The 18,662-nt window shown below is 41.7% G+C and overlaps 3 protein-coding genes and 1 long non-coding RNA gene across 4 annotated transcripts; 3 read left to right on the forward strand and 1 right to left on the reverse strand.

The window, feature by feature from the left end:
- The first annotated feature begins 4,111 nt into the window (after positions 1-4,111).
- LOC106584629 (40S ribosomal protein S13) lies at positions 4,112-11,723 on the forward strand. Its single transcript, XM_014170113.2, has 6 exons — positions 4,112-4,213; positions 4,683-4,731; positions 6,210-6,288; positions 8,962-9,131; positions 11,052-11,152; positions 11,653-11,723. Exons 1-6 carry the CDS (start codon positions 4,191-4,193, stop codon positions 11,684-11,686), a joined length of 456 nt encoding a protein of 151 aa, XP_014025588.1. The 5' UTR covers positions 4,112-4,190; the 3' UTR covers positions 11,687-11,723.
- Positions 6,298-8,099, forward strand: LOC123729841 (uncharacterized). Its single transcript, XR_006761492.1, has 2 exons — positions 6,298-7,782; positions 7,979-8,099. It is a non-coding gene; the product is annotated as an uncharacterized lncRNA (long non-coding RNA).
- A 148-nt stretch (positions 11,724-11,871) lies between the features above and the next one.
- Positions 11,872-12,370, reverse strand: LOC106584630 (ubiquitin-60S ribosomal protein L40). The gene has a single exon (XM_014170114.2). The coding sequence runs from the start codon at positions 12,326-12,328 to the stop codon at positions 11,942-11,944; it is 387 nt and encodes a 128-aa protein (XP_014025589.1). The 5' UTR covers positions 12,329-12,370; the 3' UTR covers positions 11,872-11,941.
- A 143-nt stretch (positions 12,371-12,513) lies between these two features.
- LOC106584628 (protein phosphatase 1, regulatory subunit 15B) lies at positions 12,514-15,911 on the forward strand. The gene is made up of 3 exons (XM_014170112.2): positions 12,514-12,989; positions 13,348-14,669; positions 15,286-15,911. The coding sequence occupies exons 1-3, from the start codon at positions 12,806-12,808 to the stop codon at positions 15,520-15,522; spliced, it is 1,743 nt and encodes a 580-aa protein (XP_014025587.2). The 5' UTR covers positions 12,514-12,805; the 3' UTR covers positions 15,523-15,911.
- Positions 15,912-18,662: the final 2,751 nt, after the last annotated feature.

The following is an 18,662-nucleotide window of genomic DNA, read 5'->3' on the forward strand; positions in this document are numbered from 1 at the left end:
CTCCTTGCTCGCACACACTTTTTCAGTTCTGCCCACAAATTTCCAATAGGATTGAGGTCAGGGCTTTGTGATGTCCACTCCAATACCTTGACTTTGTTGTCCTTTTATGCCATTTTGCCACAACTTTGGAAGTATGCTTGGGGTCATTGTCCATTTGGAAGACCCATTTGCGACCAAGTTTTAACTTCCTGACTGATGTCTTGAGGTGTTGTTTAAATATATCCACATCATTGTCCATCATCATGATGCCATCGATTTTGTGAAGTGCACCAGTCCCTCCTGCAGTAAAGCACCCCCACAACATGATGCTGCCACCCCTGTGCTTCACGGTTGGGATGAGGTTCTTCAGCTTGCAAGCCTCCCCCTTTTTCCTCCAAACATAACGATGGTTATTATGGTTCTATTTTTGTTTCATCGGACCAGAGGACATTTTTCCAAAAAGTACGGTCTTTGTCCCCATGTGCAGTTGCAAACCTTAGGCTGGCTTTTTTATGGCGGTTTTGGAGCAGTGGCTTCTTCCTTGTTGAGTGGCCTTTTCAGGTCGATATAGGACTCGTTTTACTGTGGCTATAGATACTTTTGTACCTGTTTCCTCCAGCATCTTCACAAGGTCCTTTGCTGTTGTTCTGGGATTGATTTGCACTTTTCGCACAAAAGTACGTTCATCTCTAGGAGACAACGCGTCTCCTTCCTGAGCGGTATGACGGCTGCGTGGTCCCATGGTGTTTAATTGCGTACTATTGTTTGTACAGATGAACGCGGTACCTTCAGGCATTTGGAAATTGCTCCCAAGGATGAACCAGACTTGTGGAGGTCTACAATTTTTTTTCCTGAGGTCTTGGCTGATTTCTTTTGATTTTCCCATGATGTCAAGCAAAGAGGCACTGAGTTTGAAGGTAGGCATTGAAATACATCCGCAGGCACACCTCCAATTGACTCAAATTATGTCAATTAGCCTACCAGAAGCTTCTAAAGCCATGACATCATTTTCTGGCATTTTCCAAGCTGTTTAAAGGCACAATCAACTTAGTGTATGTAAACTTCTGACCCACTGGAATTGTGATACAGTGAAATAATCCGTCTGTAAACAATTGTTGGAAAAATTACTTGTCGTGCACAAAGTAGATGTCCTAACCGACTTGCCATAACTATAGTTTGTTAACAAGAAATTTGTGGAGTGGTTGAAAAATTTGTTTTAATGACTCCAACCTAAGTGTATGTAAACTTCCGACTTCAGCTGTAGGTAAGGGTAAAACGACTATGCATAGATAAAACAGCGATATACCGCTCATTGAGTGCCGTCTTAGTGCAAGCGTCGGTTTGTGGTGGTAAATAGATGGCTACGAAAAATATAGTGTGATCTACAGCTTATCTTGAAGTACTCAGGCGTGCAATACACCAAGACTAATTTAATATTAGACATCGCGCACCACCTGTTATTCGCAAATAGACACACACCCCCACCCCTCGTCTTACCGGACGTAGCTGTTCTGTCCTGACGATGTTTATTATCTGTGTCGTCGTTCAGCCACGACTCTGTGACACAAGATATTACAGTTTTTATTGTCCCGTTGGTAGGATAGTCTTGAACGGAGCTCATCCAGTTTATTCTCCAGTGATTGCACATTGGCCAATAGAACGCATGGTAGGGTTACCCACTCGATGATGAATTCTCATATAGGCACCCTGATCTGCGCCCCCTGTATTTTCAGCCATTTCTTTAACGCCTGCTACGTTGTGCTAGTATTTCCATGCACCTGATTATCTCTCGAGGATCCAAAGGGCCAGCCAACCCTTGGGTTCTCATTCGAAGCGTTAACCACAGCGCGGCCAATGTGTACTATAGTCCTGACACTCTTAGATCAGAAGAATTGGGCTGCCTGTCTAAATGCAGCCTTAATGTGTGTCGTTTTAAGATTCCCACAGAGGCATGGCACATTTACCTGAACTATGGAAACTTGGGAGGGAACTCAGAAAAAACGTTGGCTCGAAGCTGTTCCACAAAACCTCAGTGGAAATCGGTGCTAAAACAGCTAACAGTAAGTGTACCTTTTTTGTATTTGTAAAATTAACTTTAAATTATATTTAAGTTGCGTGTTCAAGGTTTCCAAAACTGTATTGCAATCAAGGATCAATTGTTTTTGGATACAATTTACTCCAGTCAATTGTTTAAAGCTTTGATCAATTCCCCTCAGGTAATCCAAGAGGAGTTCAATGACGCCAATCAATCAATGTAATGCATTGGGGTCGGGCAGACTGGGACCAGAAATCGGCCCGGCATTTAACACATCGGACAATTATCTTTCCTCTGCCCCCATTATTAGCCAGACAATTATCATTTTGCAGTAAAAACCCAAATTAGACAGGCCCACTGGCCTAAAAAAACATTTTATTAAACTGAACAAAAATATAAATGCAATATGCAACAATTTTAAAGCTTTATAAGGAAAGTCAATTGAAATAAATTCCTTATGTTCAAATCTATGGATTTCACATGACTGGGAATAAAGATATGCATCTGTTGGTCACAGATACCTTTTTTTTAAAGTAGCGGCGTGGATAAGAAAACCAGTATCTGCTGTGACCACCATTTGCCTCATGCAGCGCGATACATCTCCAGATAGAGTTGACCAGGATGTTGATTGTGGCCTGTGGAATGTTGTCCCACTCCTTCAATGGCTGTGTAAAGTTTCTGGATATTGGCGGGAACTGAAACACGCTGTTGTACACGTCAACCCAGGGCATCCCAAACATGCTCAATGGGTGGCAACATGTCTGGTGAGTATGCAGGCCATGGAAGAACTGGGACATTTTAAGCTTCCATGAATTGTGTACAGAAATCTGATGCGCTTCCCTGAGATGGTTTCTGACAGTTTATGTAGAAATTCTTCGGTTATGCAAACCCACAGTTTGATCAGCTGTCCGGTGGCTGGTCTCAGACAATCCCGGATGAGAAGAAGCTGGATGTGGAATTCCTGGACTGGCGTGGTTACACGTGGTCTGCGGTTGTGAGGCCGGTTGGACGTACTGACAAATTCTCTAAAACGACGTTGGAGGCGGCTTATGGTAGTGAAATTAACATTAAATTGTCTGGCAACCGTTCTGCTGGACATTTTCTGCAGTCAGCATGTCAATCGCATGCTCCCTCAAGACATCTGTACATTTTAGTGGCCTTTTATTGTCCCCAGCACAAGGTGGGCATGTGTAATACTCATGCTGTTTAATCAGCTTCTTGATATGCCACACCTGTCAGGTGGATGCAATATCTTGAGAAAGGTGAAATGCTCAATAACAGGGATGTAAAACAAATTTGTGCACAACATTTGAGAGAAATAAGCTTTTTTTGGCTTATGGGAAATTTCTGGGATCTTTTATTTCAGCTCATGAAATGTTGTTTATATTTTTGTTGACATTTTAGTCATTTAGCAGACGCTCTTATCCAGAGCGATTTACAGTAGTGAATGCATACATTTCATACATTTTAATGTTTTTCCCCCCATACTGGTCCCCCGTGGGAATCGAACCCACAACCCTTGCGTTGCAAACACCATGCGCTACCAACTGAGCCACACGGGACTACACTGAGTGTAGATGGACAAGCATTCTTTCCATGTTACAGCGCAAAAATACAATTATACTACTCATCTGACCAAAAATAGGGTTGATTTTAGAGTGGATATATCTCTAGCTCCATCCCTCAGCTTTACAGCTAAACAAGTTGCGGGGCTGCGGTTCATTTAGCTGAGAAAGAAATTCAGGAATATATATATATTTTTTTTAAGTATCTTTTTTTTATTACATTTTTTAACATAAGACATCACTACATGTATATTTTTCTGAATAAACATAAAATAGTATTAAAAGTTTTAAAAAATAATAAAATCACAAGAATTGACTTTCAAAAGTTAAAGTTCCTAAAAGAAAATAACAAAAAATAAGGATAAAAAGCCAGGGGTTACAGTTGTATAAACTTATGATAGAGTTGTAAGAATAGTGTTTTTTTTTTGTTATTGACAAAAATAAATATTTTTAATCTGTCCCTAAATGCAATATATTTTTACTTGAAATCCAATGTCTATTAGAAAACTCATGATTGTGGCTATCCACTCAAGAACATCTGACGTCATTTCCCCACACAGACACAAAGTCCTTTCAGTCGGGTGGAAGTCCTCTCTTCCTCTACCGCCATCATGGGTCGCATGCATGCTCCAGGGTAAGCTTTATTTTCTAAATTCCATGTATTTACCATTTATACAATGGAAATATATTGTGTACAAATGACATCCACATTGAAACGTCGAAATTGCCCCAGTTCCAATTAATTGGTTTGAACATGCTACCCAGCAATAAGCTAGTTGCCGCTAGCTAATGTTAGTTAGCCAACAAACTTCACTGCATTCATAATCATGTCGGATGTAAAGTCGACAAGCTAAAGGATCCACAACGCAATTTGTATCACTGGCTTATTAATGAGTTAGTCAGGCCTACGCCCTGGTTACATTTTCTTGTCGTATTGTCTAAAATAGAGCCATTGGCTAGTTAGTATTTGACAGATTTAGCTATCTCGCTATTGCCAGCTCAGTTGGTTCATTTATTTTGTAGCCAATGAATTGCACTTAACTTTTTGCAACTTTTTTACAGACACAGTTTACTTATACATTTAATTTTAATTATTGTTGCAGAAAGGGCTTGTCCCAGTCGGCGTTGCCTTACAGGCGAAGTGTCCCCACTGTAAGTATAACGGTTCATCAATATTGTTGGGTCAATATTGGTCTGCTGTTTACTATACGAGTGGATGTAGGCAACTAGTGTCTACTATCTACATAAGACGGGTAAGTAAGAAGGTGACTGGACACCTACCTGTTGCAGTCCAATTTAATCAGATTTGAATCTGATCTCTCTCGGATCTCTTCTCATAGATCAAGGTGGATGTATTAATTCGTGGCACACCGTAGCAACACGTTTTGCAATGGAAACCGTTTACTCCAATTGCTTTGAAACATGACGTAAAAAGCTTTTAGTTCCGTTTCTTGGCATATTTTGGGAATATAATTATTTTGAAGCAGGGCAGCAGAGTGATGACGATTTAACTACAGCTACTGTTTAAGAACACAACGCAACTCAACCGCTTTTATGTCAAGTTGCAAAGCGTTAGGAGTAAAAAAAATTCTTGACAAAACGTTTCTCTATGGTGTGCCACAAATTATTCCTCCACAAATGAGTCCGCCCCAAAGTACTGCATGTCACAGTGCAACTTGGATTATGAGTCGTTACCTGCTCCTCTTGATCAATGAGATGATATTGGAAAAGACGATGGCAGTATGTTTATTTGGGGCAGCAGGTAGTCTAGTGGTTAATAGCGTGAGGCCAGAAACCGAAAGGTTGCTGTTTGGAATCTCCGGCCCGACTAGGTGAAAGATCTGTCATTGTGCCCTTGAGCAAGGCACTTAACCCTAATTGCTTCTGTAAATCGCTCTGGATAAGCCCATCTGCTAAATTACTAATGTCATTTGTGCATGGTGCAAAAAAATAAATGAAATGACTCGGTGCATTTTCTGACTGCCTGGTTATCATGGGCAACTAGCCACAGGAGTTTATAAGCCACTTTCCAAAACTAGAATGAAGTATCGACAATTTAAGTTTGGTTGGAATTTGGTGAGTATGGAGCCAATAGCAATATGTAACAGTGTGTGGGAACACCACATACCGGGTTACAGAGTGTGGCTAGGTGTAACTGTCGTCATTTCCTGATCTGCTCGCTGGACACTGACTCCAAACGGATATGAAAAGGTTCCTCAGTCCCGGGAGGTATTTATTAGTCACACATTGTTGCTTTATGCTTTAGTACGGTGCGGCAAATGAAAATTATATTTTTTTTAATTAAATGCTGCTTTCCAACTCCAAGCTAGGTAGCTAAAGCAGCCAGACCGTTGTATTCCAAGACTCCTACGGCAGCTTTTCATCACAACAATAAGCGTCACACTTTGGATTCCATTGGCCTGCTTTAGTAGCATTAGCTTGGAGATGGAAAGCTGTTATTTATGAATAAACTAAACGTATTTTGATAAATTTTATTTGCCTCTGAGTTGACACATAATCGGGAATAGCCTATTCCGACTCAAGTCCTAGATTGAGGAACATTTTCATATCCGTTTTGGGTTGCGTGAGGTGATCATCGGCCGTAATACTCTTATGGTCTTCTCTTCCAGTGGCTGAAGCTGGCCTCTGATGATGTCAAGGAACAGATCTTCAAGCTGGCCAAGAAGGGATTGACCCCCTCTCAGATTGGTAAGGTTAACTACTCCACAGTGTAATAGGAATTAACACAAAAGTAGAGCTGTCATTGATTTTTGTATTGATATTATCATTCTGGTTTAAATCAGGGAGAACACCTCCAGCACAGAATTACATAAAATGTTTAACTGGGCTCTTGGAGACCGGTGCTTTATATTGTAATTAGATTGTACAAAATGTTCTCTAAACATTTACGTTCAAGTCATTTAGCAGATGCTCTTATCCAGAGCAACTTACAGTAAGAACACTAGAAATCATGCATACAGAAAGGGGAAATGTATAAATATGCTAAGCATTGTGTTAACCACTCTTAAAGCTGCAGTAAATAACTTTTTGGGGGACATGACCAAATTCATATAGAAATGAGTTACAGATCTGTCATTGAAAGCAAGTCTTAAGAAGCAGTAGATCGGTTCCAAGTGCGCAATTTCTATTCTTCCCGTTACGTTTCGATTTAGCGTCTTTTGGTTTTGTACATTGGCTTCAAACAGCAGAAAATACAATATTTTTGGTAATGGAAAATATATTTCACAGCGGTTTCGATGGTGCAATGATTCTCAACACTATACTTGCTTATTTTGTCACAAACTATTAGAATTTTAGCAGGCAGGAAATGCTGGTCATTTCTGCATAGTGGGTCTTTAACTGAATATCAGCTAGGCTGGTTATCTGTAGAGAATTGTCATATTAACTAAGCTTTGTCTGTTCTATAGAGTTATTACTGACTCAGCCCCCAGGTACTATTATTATTTGACTTATATTAGAGATGTCTACCAATACAGCACCAGAGACTCTTAATATATTGAAGAGTATCTGCTAAGACCTTTTTATATACCGGCGCTGTTGAGTGGAACAAATGATCACATCAACTCAAAGCCCATGTTGACCATAACGTAGTTACAAATATAGAATTTTAACCTGTATTTAACTAGGCAAGTCAGTTAAGAACAAATTCTTATTTACAATGACGGCCAATGTGCGCCGCCCTATGGGACTCATTAAAATAAAAATAAAAACCGGTCTAATCCAGTTCTGGGACCACACTGGAAATATTTTTGTGATATCCCTGTCACGTTTTTAAAATGTTAATTTTTTTTACTAGCAAATACACTGAACAAAAATATATAAACGCAACAAGATTTTGCCGAGTTACAGTTCATATACGGAAATCAGTCAATTGAAATAAATTAATTAGGCCCTAATATATGGATTTCACATGACTGGGGATATACAGATTTGCATCTGTTGGTTACAGATGCCTGGATCAGAAAACCAGTCAGTATCTGGGGTGACCACCATTTGCCTCATGCAGCACGACACATCTCCTTCACATAGAGTTGATCGGGATGTTGATTCTGGCGTGTGGAATGTTGTAGCACTCCTCTTCAATGGCTGTACGAAGTTGCTGGATATTGGTGGGAACTAGAACATGCTGTTGTACATGTCGATCCAGGGCATCCCACACATGCTCAATGGGTGACATGTCAGGTGAGTATGCAGGAATGGGACATTTTCAACCTCCAGGAATTGTGTACAGATCCTTGCGACATGAGGCCGTGTATTATCATGCTGAACTGAAGTGGTGGCGGGGGATGAAGGGCACGACAATGGGCCTCAGGATCTCATCACGGTATCTCTGCATTCAAATTGCCGTCGATGAAATACAATTGTTTGTTGTCCATAGCTTATGCCTGCCCATAGCATAACCCCACCACCACCATCGGGCGCTCTGTCCAATCATTGACATCTGCAAACCACATGACGCCATACACGGTCTGCCATCTTCCTGGTACAGTTGAAACCGGGATTCATCCATGAAGAGCACACTTCTCCCGCGTGCCAGTGGCCATTGAAGGTGAGCATTTGTCCACTGAAGTCTGTTACGACGCCAAACTGCAGTCAGTGTGGATGACGAAAACGCAGATAAGCTTCCTTGAGTCAGTTTCTGACAATTTGTAAAGAAATTATTCAGTTGTGCAAAGCCATAATTTCAGTAGCTGTCCGGGTGGCTGGTCTCAGATGATCCCACAAGTGAAGAAGCTGGATGTGGAGGTCTTTAGCTGGCATGGTTACACGTAGTCTCCGGTTGGATGTACTGCCAAATTCTTTAAAATGACGTTGGAGGCAGCTTATGGTAGAGAAATTATTATTCAATTCTCTGGCAGCAGCTCTGCAGTCAGCTTGCCAATTGCACACTACCTCAAAACTTGAGACATCTGTGGCATTGTGTTGTGTCAAAACTGCACATTTTAGTGCCCTTTTATTGTCCCCAGCACAAGGTGCACCTGTGTAATGATCCTGCTGTCTAATCAGCTTCTTGATATGCAAAACCTTTTATGCGTATTTAAAAAAAAATAATAATAATGGCATCTCATGAAACATGCATGTTGCGTTTTATATCTTTGTTCAATATAAAATCTATCAATACTAAGTATTCATATTAGTAACAGCAGAAATGTTCCTCTAGCAGACAGTCCATGAATGAGAGAGATTAGTATCTATTTGTTGTTGAGCTGGGTTTTGGCCAGCTCCGGTGCCTGTCCGTTTCTTCATAGGCAGACTGAGTTGTTGTCATGCCAAACAGACAGGCATCCAGCCTTGATTTAGGTCATTTCTTTTGACTGTCCAGTTGACTCTGACCTTTCCTTCCTCCCCCTCTGTGTCCAGGTGTCATTCTGAGGGACTCCCACGGTGTGGCCCAGGTGCGCTTTGTCACCGGCAACAAGATTTTGAGGATCCTCAAGACCAAGGGCCTGGCCCCAGACCTCCCAGAGGACCTTTATCACCTCATCAAGAAGGCTGTGGCTGTCAGGAAGCATCTGGAGAGGAACAGAAAGGTGAGCAGGCTCACATAACATAAAAAAAATGTGTCCTTCCTTGTAGGCTAATGGCTGATCAAATATGGCTTGATTTCACAGTAAGGTCTACACTTGTTGTATTTGAAAAAGTTTGATTTGATGGGTGAAATCTAGTCATGACCGATCAGTTTTTACTTCAAGGTTTTGGAGGTTTGTTTACTTATGCTGCATTGTATTCAGAAAGCTGTCCCTTCAGGCCCTGAAGTCACTCCATCGATTTGATAGAAGTGAACGTTATGGGGTAGAAACTACTAGACTGTGCTCTTGCCTACGTCTATGGAAGAGAAAAGGGGGCACAGTTTTGGGAATGAGCTACACAAGACATGTAACCAGATGTCAGGCAGGTTTTGAAGGAACCAGAATGCATGTGTTGCGTTCATTACACAAACAAACATAGCATACATTTTGAAACGAAAGGGGTACTACCGAAGCTTGTCCAACAAGAATGCCCAATTTTCATTTTCTGTTCCAAACGATTTCCCCCATTTCGAGTCTAATAAACAATACCCAGGTTACTGTAATGTATTTTATACATAACGTTTTCTCTGAACCAAATATTGTGTGCTGCGCTAGCTACTCTAACATCCGATAGTCGACGTGACCCCCATCTCACAATCGGCAAAGTAGGCCAACAGATGTAAACATGTTTTTCTGTCACAAGATACTTTTGTTCATGTAGTGTATGTAGACACCTGCTCGTCAAATATCTCATTCCAAAATCATGAGCATTAATATGGAGTTGGTCACTAGAACATTCTGCCCTAGATATTGGAACGTCGCTGCGGGGACTTGCTTCCATTCAGCCACGAGCATTAGTAAGGTGTTGGTCGATTAGACCTGGCTCGCAGTCGGCGTTCCAATTCATCCCAAAGGTGTTTGATGGGGTTGAGGTCAGGGCTCTGTGCAGGCCAGTCAAGTTCTTCCACACCGATCTCGACAAACCATTTCTGTATGGACCTCGCTTTGTGCATAGGGGCATTGTCATGCTGAAACAGGAAAGGGCCTTCCCTGAAACGTTGCCACAAAGTTAAAAGCGCAGAATCATCTAGAATGTCACTGTATGCTGTAGCGTTAAGATTTCCCTTCACTGGAACTAAGAGGCCTAGCCCGACCAATGGAAAAACGGCCCCAGACCATTATTCCTCCTCCACCAAACTTTACAGTTGGCACTATACATTCGAGCAGGTAGCGTTCTCCTGGCATCCGCCAAACCCAGATTCATCCATCAAACTTCGATGGTGAAGCGTGATTCATCACTCCAGACAACACTTTTCCACTGCTCCAGTGTCCAATGGCGGCGAGCTTTACACCACTCCAGCCAACGCTTGGCATTGCGCATGATCTTAGGCTTGTGTGCAGCTGCTCGACCATGGAAACCCATTATACGAAGTTCCCGATGAACCGTTATTGTGCTGATGTTGCTTCCAGAGGCAGTTTGGAACTTGTTAGTGAGTGTTGCAACTGAGGACAGACATTTTTTGTGAGCTTACAGTTGACCGGGTAGCTCTAACAGGGCAAAAATGTAATGAACTAACTTGTTAGAAAGGTGGTATCCTATGATGGTGCCACGTTGAAAGTCACTGAGCTCTCCAGTAAGGCCAATTTACTGCCAATGTTTGTCTATGGAGATTGCATGGCGGTGTGCTCAATGTTATACACCTGTCAGCAACGGTTGTGGCTGAATCCACTAATTTGAAAGGGTGTCCACATAAACTATATATACACAAAAGTATGTTGATTACAGCATATTTTGAGCCATATCATGGACAGCACACTCCCTTCTTGGCTGGGTGTTTTTGTACTGCATGTGGGGAGGAGTCATGTTCACACTCTTCAAGGTTCGATTGTCAAGGTTTTTGTTTCTAGATATGCTAATATCTGTACCGGTGTTCTTTGCAGGACAAGGATGCCAAGTTCCGCCTGATCCTCACCGAGAGCAGGATCCACAGGCTGGCCCGTTACTTTAAGACCCGGAGAGTACTTGCTCCCAACTGGAAGTAGTATGTACCCAAAACCTCTGTCAGGGAAATGTTTTACCCCTGATAAATCCTGTTATATTACTGTATCAAGCCTCTGTCTATGCCATTCATCCTGCACAATTCATTGTCCTGCTCTGTAAGAGATGAGATTTATTTTGTGCCAGAGGAACATTGGAGGTCAATTAGCAGAGTGGCTGCACTGTGTCAACTCTACTAGTCACCTTCAAACAGTATTGTATAAACACTCCAACCAATGGTTTAGTTCCTGGTATTTCCAGTACTCTATTTATTTGATTCACATAGACTGATATGGGGTCAGATATAAATGATTAGAAAGTGAAAGTCATTATTTAGGATTTTAAAGTAAAGCCTTGAAATGAAAATGTGCTTTCCCGGATTTATGTTGGGTATTGAAATGCAAAGCAGTTGTGTTCTCCTCATGGTTATTTGGTGTTAAACTTTTGGTTTATAAAAGTAGAATTGTGTTTTTCTAATCATTTCCATCTGTTTCTGTTCTACAGTGAGTCGTCAACAGCTTCTGCTCTGGTGGCATAATCATCACGTTTTGGAGAAATAAAGAATTTGGATTCAATTATTCATTTGTCTTTATTTGAAGAGGAAATGTTTGAGAATAGTTTGTTTGGCTTTATGAAGCCCACCATTGAATAATACTAAGGCATGAAATGGATAGTGAAAGCTTCTGTCTTTGTTATTTTTTTTTTTTATTATTATTTTATTTATTTTTTTACATTTTGGTATGTTTATTTAACAGTTGTGCTTATGTTCCACAAAAAGCACCAAGCCAACTGTTTACTTCAGCTTCTTCTTGGGGCGCAGGTTGTTGGTGTGTCCACACTTCTTCTTGCGGCAGTTGACAGCACGAGGATGGAGGCGAGCGTAGCACTTGCGGCAGATCATTTTGTCACAGTTGTACTTCTGGGCCAGCTGTCTCAGAGATGGCTCGATAATGCCTCCACGAAGACGCAGCACAAGATGAAGGGTGGACTCTTTCTGGATGTTATAGTCTGACAAGGTGCGACCATCCTCAAGTTGTTTGCCAGCGAAGATCAGACGCTGCTGATCAGGAGGAATGCCTTCCTTATCCTGGATCTTGGCCTTGACATTTTCAATAGTATCGCTGGGCTCAACCTCAAGGGTGATTGTTTTCCCCGTCAACGTCTTCACGAATATCTGCATCTTGGTAGGCCGGCAGATAGCTGAGCCTCAACGAAAAGAGGAGAGTGTTATTGTGCTGTCTTAAATTTAAATTCACACTGACCGAAAGGGGTAAAGGGAATTTACGTGCACTTTCGGTGCGTCACTGAAACAGAGGGAGTGTCTACAATGAGGTACTTGGGTGTAACTGACACTTACTTTGTCCAATGACATGTTTTTACGACACGACTTGTTTGTCCAATCACATCATGTTATGACGACACGACTTGTTTATAGTAGGGCAGTGTCGCAATCATTTGGCATTCACTCTACTAACTACAACAAGAAGGACTGAAAATATGGCGCCACTAGTAAACATTTGAGATTTTATATAGGTCGAAAGAAATACATTCTGGTGAAAATGAAGCCTTTTCGTACAGTACGACAACTGACGACGGAGAATAATCTATTTGTTTTAGACGAGGAATATCAGAATACGTGAGGATAATTCCTAGAATCATGGACATCGCTCAAGAAAAAATGGCATCAAGTGTTGATTTTAGGAAGGGTTCTCATCGATCTGCGATGGAGAGGTTTGGCGACGGGGGTATGGCGCTTCTACCGTGGACCAAGCACGTACTGACCGTACTGTGGGAACAACTACGGGTGTTGGTCCATGTCATTTACTACAGCTTCTTGGCAGGTAATTTGATGCAACAGAAACCTCACTGTTTATTTTGTATGTGTGGGAAATGTGGCCTTGGTCAGATTGCTAACTTGTGTTGTGTCCTGATACAGTGCGACAGTAACAGACCCAGTTTCTAAACCCAAGTGTACTATCTTTGGTAACAATATATCGGTAGCTTACGTTTTAGAACACGGACAGAATGTACTAGTGACGTTACAAAGTAACAAATGCCGGATATGGAACTATTGTTGCCATAATATTGTAATTTTTTGTTAATTGTTAAATCCATAGTCTGGTTAAATCAGGCAAAAAGAGGGGACATTTTTGGGGAATTTGATATTGTGAGCCTAATCTTTTGTTTAATTCTTTTCAGTTTTCCAAATGTTCAGGTTTGAAGTCCACCTGAGAATCACGGATGAAACTGGTCAACACGTCCAGCACATGACCACGGCATCAAATCCAGCCGAATCCTTCCTCTTCTCCTCATTGTTTGACAGTGAAGAAAGTGTCATGCTTGCTGGCTCTAACCCCCTATCGAATTTCTGTGGGGACGTGGGTGATTCTTTCTCTGGGAATTCCCACGCAGGGTCCCTTCTGTCCAGCCTAAGGGCTGAGGAGCTGTGCTGCGGATTGGTGGACGACTTTGTGTCCCGTGCCGCAATGGATAGCGAAGATGGACTTTGCCTTGGACTCCACCCCAGCTGGAAACTGGGCTTTCCAGGTGACTGGAACCTGTTTATGAGTAGCACTGACAGTAGCTCCAGCTCAGATGAAATGTGTTGCAAGAACAAGGAGAAAGTGTTTGACTTCAAACCCAAACATGACACCACTGAAGATGATATGGATCTTAACTGGGGAAAGGAGGTTGACCAAAACATGGGTGAGTTTGACAGCGAGGACAATAAAGCACTTTGGGAGTCCTTGTCCATCTCCAGCGACCCCTACAACCCCTTATCTTTCTCCGCCTGTATTTCAAGCTGCTCCAATATGGGGGAAACAAAAAATGAAGATTGTGTTGGGAGCCGCCTCGAATGTAACTTATCCAGCAGGCCCGGCGAAGAACTTCAAGATACCTGCGGTGGCGTGAACTTCTGGAGCAGCCGTTCAGATAGTGAAAGCAGCTGGGGCAGTTCTGAAGGTTCATGCGCAGACCTGGACAAAGAGGAGAGTGAGAGGCTCTGGGAGCTCTTCACCAGCCCCACTGACCCATATAACCCCCTGTGCTTCACAGCATCTGTAGTCAGCTCAGTCCCTCACACAGACGAAACACTTACACGCTCCCAGGAGGCTGAAAGGGCCTCAGTCATGACCTCATATTCTTCTGACACAGAGAGGGAGAGCGTGGGCCATTCCTCTTCTGAGGATGATGAGGAGCAGCATCTATGGATGTCCCTCTCCCAAAACGACGACATTTACCACCCTCTGAACTGCCTCCAGAGATCCCCTAAAACCACAGAACCACCTGCCTTCAGCACTAAAGACCCACTCACTCCACAGAGCTGCCCCACACAGACACCACCCGGCCAGGCTAAGCAGAGGGGGACCAAAAGCCCCCAAACAACCAGGCCCACAAAGCCTTGTCTACCCAAGAGACAGCTGAAGCAACATTGCCACCCAGCTACTACACTGGTGCCCTGGAGGAGACCTGAAGCTAAAGTAACACAGAATGACAAGGACATCCATCCTCTAAAAAAGGTTATTATAGTTCTCCATGTTCTACATCCCTCAGTCTATAGTCCTAGTTCTGTTACCACCTTAAACATGATATACCCCTATCACATCATCCATATAAACATACACAACTAAACATGGGCTAGTTACAGCTCAAACTTGACGTATTAGCTAATCATGAACACATAAGAAATCCAGTTCACAATACTTGAATATTAGAAACTGAATGTTAGGATGGTAGAACCACTTATTTACTCAGAAAAACTTGGTATTAACAACCAATGTATGTGATTACAAAAAGGTCATGCCACTTATAGTATTGTTTATGGTGAGGTCAGTCAGTATGACACTTCTGCCTCATAAGCACGCACCCAAGCCCTTGTTTATGGTTGGTTAGCGACGACAGAGGTTGTCATGACTAACCCTGTCATGTGATACGAGTCAGCAGAGAGTTCAGTTCTAGTTAATTGGTGTTGTGCGAGTCAGTCTGCTGACACTCCAGTCAAATGCTCTTTTAACACAACTGGATTAGAATATTTAAATGGGACTAAATCTGCCCATTCTGTTAAATTCTTCACTACAATAATGTGAGATTGAAGAAGACCTTATCTTACTCTGACACCTGTTTTGTATGTTTTAGGTGCGGTTCTCAGTACTTGTTCAGGTCCACGTGATGCGTACTTGGCCCTTCGCTCGGCAGGTGTCTCGCAAAGGACCCTGGGAGGAGCTAGCCCGAGACAGAGGCCGGTTCCGAAGGAGGATCCAGGAAGCAGAGCAGACCATTGGCTACTTCTTCAGTCAGTCTCACAGAGAGAAGATCTGGGCCAATCTGCTAAGCATTTCAACATCAGCCACACCTCTGGTCCATGAGCTCTGAACATAAATGTTTTTCCATTAGACTTTTGACTGGTTGCAATGCAACATATGTTTTTAGGTCAATTAGAACAAAGGTGGTCCTAGGCCAATAGGATTTGGCATCAAATTTTACCCGCACTGTACCTCAACACTCAAGTGACTGTTGCACTGATTTTATATTTATTATAGTTTTTAAACTTGTATGTAATGTACTTTTGTATTCCTTACTTACTGACCCAGCAATGTAATTTATTCATGCCCTATGGAGCTTGTTTTTATTGTGAATGTTTTAAGTGTTTGAATTGTATCAGTTTTGAAATGTTCATGGTGTATTTAGAACTAATTATTATTAGCCGATGGTATTTGTGATCATACCGTAGTTAATAAACAAAACCTTGTTTCACACCATAATCATAATGGACTGTCTATATTCATCTTAAAACATTCTGAATGTTCCTAAGCAGGTTAAAGGAAGGATTCTCCCACTTTCAATGTTATATAGATTTTGTGCATCTCTGAGCAGTGTAACATTCAAAGACTGAATCTTGACTTTAACATGATTAGGACTTTGGAAAAGCCACAACTAAGCATCTGCTTTTCCATGTCAATTCTGTGAAGAATCAGGATAACTCCTGTTGGTGTGGTTATTTTACTGGAAAGCAGTGTCGTAGCACTGGGACTAGACTTGGATTCAAGTCATGTTTTTGATGACTCGTGACTCGACCAGCGGTGACTTCGTTGTCACAGTCTCTCTCTCTTGCATAATTCAACATTCTAGCTATAACAGCAAATGTTAGATACACAGCAAATTTTCCAGTGTTTAAAGTAAATCATTGGTTTGTGTAAAGCCTTATTTGCATATTTCCAAGAGTACCTTGCCAGAAGTAAGTTGTATTTACCCCACCATGACTATTTGTTAGTGACAGACTTAGTTGCATTCATCCATTTTCAGTCCTGTGCCCTTCACCAAGTGAGATCCTTAGCAAATATGTTATTATTCAAATTAAATTCTTAAACTCAATGCAACAAGTAATATGGCCTTATTTGAGAGCCTAGTTTTGCCCTTATACAGTAGCCTGAAACTGGTTGCATTATGATGGCTTGCAAAATGTGTAATTCCTATTGGAATCCAGCCCGAGTGGGGATATCAAATATGTATTTTTATTCACCAGCAACCTGGATTCAGGACGACTGTGACCTCCGGCTTGGGAAGCAGTGATGGATTGTTCGCGAACTAATGGGACTTTAAGGGGCCCTTTTTGGTGAACGTTGGGAACCGAATCGGATCGGTAAAAGAGCCGTTCATTTGGATCCCTGATTTCCATACTGCTACTATTGCTTTTTGAGTTTCAAACAACCATTATCTGCAAAAAAGTTACAAATTAATTATCTGAAGATTGTGAATCCTCACTGCAGAAACAGTAAATAGAGAGAGAGCACTTCATTCTGGTCCACGCTCATTTTTGCAGTACGTCAAAAAACAACCTTAAATTTTTTTGCAGGCAATCTAATCATTTGACAAGGTAAAAATGGATTTGATCGTGCATTTCATGATCTGACACAATGGTAGCTTACTTTTTGGCCATTACATTGAGCTTTTCAATTTGGTCATGGATCTTGTCATAGAATTATGAGTTAGATCCTATTACTGTTTTATGTATTCTATGGTTCTAGGTGGTTAATGATGAGCCGAGTCAAATGATGCAACTCATCCAAAATACTTGCAAAATGCACATCACTAAACTTTTGGGGAGAATATGTTATGAGACTAGCTAAAGCATCTAAACTGGTACAACTATTTCAGTAACGGGTGCAATAAATCCAAGTAACAGATTGGATTAGTTTAGAAAAATGTATGTTATTTATATTTGAGTTGTACAAGATTAATTCATCAAACAATGTACATGCAAAAACAACTAAAAATCAACCTGCAATAGAGCATGCTGGGTAATATGTTAATGATGGGCGTGGTTTTGGTTCAACTCTGGTTATTAACTCCAACAATGGGGTTAATTTAACACCTGAATGAACACTAGAAATATAACACTGAAAATCAACACTAGGTAACACTGGCCAATTTGCTGTGTAGCTACAATATTAGGAGTATATACTTTGACTCTCTTGTGTGGGGTCAACCAAACCTATATGTCTGTCATTGTATTACACAGAAGTCAGTTCATGTCAATAACTTCAATGACTAATGATATGGACTTTGGGTTGGATTCAATCTGTATCTCTGAAGTTCAGCGTTTAAGCGTGATTGAAATTTAAAGGCAACGTTCCTCTGTTAGCGGAGACTGCATTCACGGTAAACACTGCATATGTTGGCTCAATCAGAAATTGCTTTTAAATTTCGATCATGCAATCTATAACGCTTCAACGATACAGATTGAGTCCAGCCCTTTGTCACATTTAGATGCAATGCCTTTTGTTGGCACAGCCATTACATGTAAATATATTAGGCTTTCTGTCTCCGCCTTAGCATTGTGGCGAAGTGCTTACAAAGCAGGCACGGTGTGGTCACCTGGGGTGTGTTCAGTGGGGTGAAAGTTCACAACGCTGGAGATAAAAATGCAATTTATAGAACTCGCATGAGTCAGTGACAGATAATCATGTCTGTTTTAACCTACACCATACCAGGATGTCTGTATTTTCTGTATAATGTTGCACCTTCCTGAATAACTCACTGTAATCCCTTAAAAATTGTCCACAATTCACATCATAAACCTAGTCACCTATCTACACTACATGACCAAAAGTATGTGGACACCTGCTTGTCGAACATCTCATTCCAAAATCATGGGAATTAATATGGAGTTGGTCCCCCCTTTTCTGCTATAACAGCCTCCACTCTTTTGGGAAGGCTTTCCACTAGATGTTGGAACATTGCTGCGGGACTTGCTTCCATTCAGCCTCGAGCATTAGTGAGGTTGGGCACTGATGTTTGGCAATTAGGCCTGGCTCGCAATCGGCATTCCAATTCATCCCAAAGGTGTTCGATGGGGTTGAGCTCAGGGCTCTGTGCAGGCCAGTCAAGTTCTTCCACACCAATCTCGAACAACCATTTCTGTATGGACCTCGCTTTGTGCACAGGGGCATTGTCAGGAAAGGGCCTTCCCCAAACAGTTGCCACAAAGTCAGAAGCACAGAATCATCTAGAAT

This window comes from Salmo salar, chromosome ssa23, assembly GCF_905237065.1.
Source record: "Salmo salar chromosome ssa23, Ssal_v3.1, whole genome shotgun sequence".
Taxonomy (NCBI): Eukaryota; Metazoa; Chordata; class Actinopteri; order Salmoniformes; family Salmonidae; genus Salmo; species Salmo salar.

What these genes read in the sequence shown, in the direction of transcription:
- LOC106584629 (XM_014170113.2), top strand. Translation starts at nt 4,191, where the DNA reads ATGGGTCGCATGCATGCTCCAGG. An exon ending in GGTCGCATGCATGCTCCAGG is followed by an intron (nt 4,214 to 4,682) that starts GTAAGCTTTATT and finishes TTATTGTTGCAG; the next exon opens with AAAGGGCTTGTCCCAGTCGG. An exon ending in ATTGACCCCCTCTCAGATTG is followed by an intron (nt 6,289 to 8,961) that starts GTAAGGTTAACT and finishes CTCTGTGTCCAG; the next exon opens with GTGTCATTCTGAGGGACTCC.
- LOC106584630 (XM_014170114.2), bottom strand. Translation starts at nt 12,328, where the DNA reads ATGCAGATATTCGTGAAGACGTTGACGGGGAAAACAATCACCCTTGAG.
- LOC106584628 (XM_014170112.2), top strand. Translation starts at nt 12,806, where the DNA reads ATGGACATCGCTCAAGAAAAAATGGCATCAAGTGTTGATTTTAGGAAG. An exon ending in TTACTACAGCTTCTTGGCAG is followed by an intron (nt 12,990 to 13,347) that starts GTAATTTGATGC and finishes AATTCTTTTCAG; the next exon opens with TTTTCCAAATGTTCAGGTTT. An exon ending in ACATCCATCCTCTAAAAAAG is followed by an intron (nt 14,670 to 15,285) that starts GTTATTATAGTT and finishes TGTATGTTTTAG; the next exon opens with GTGCGGTTCTCAGTACTTGT.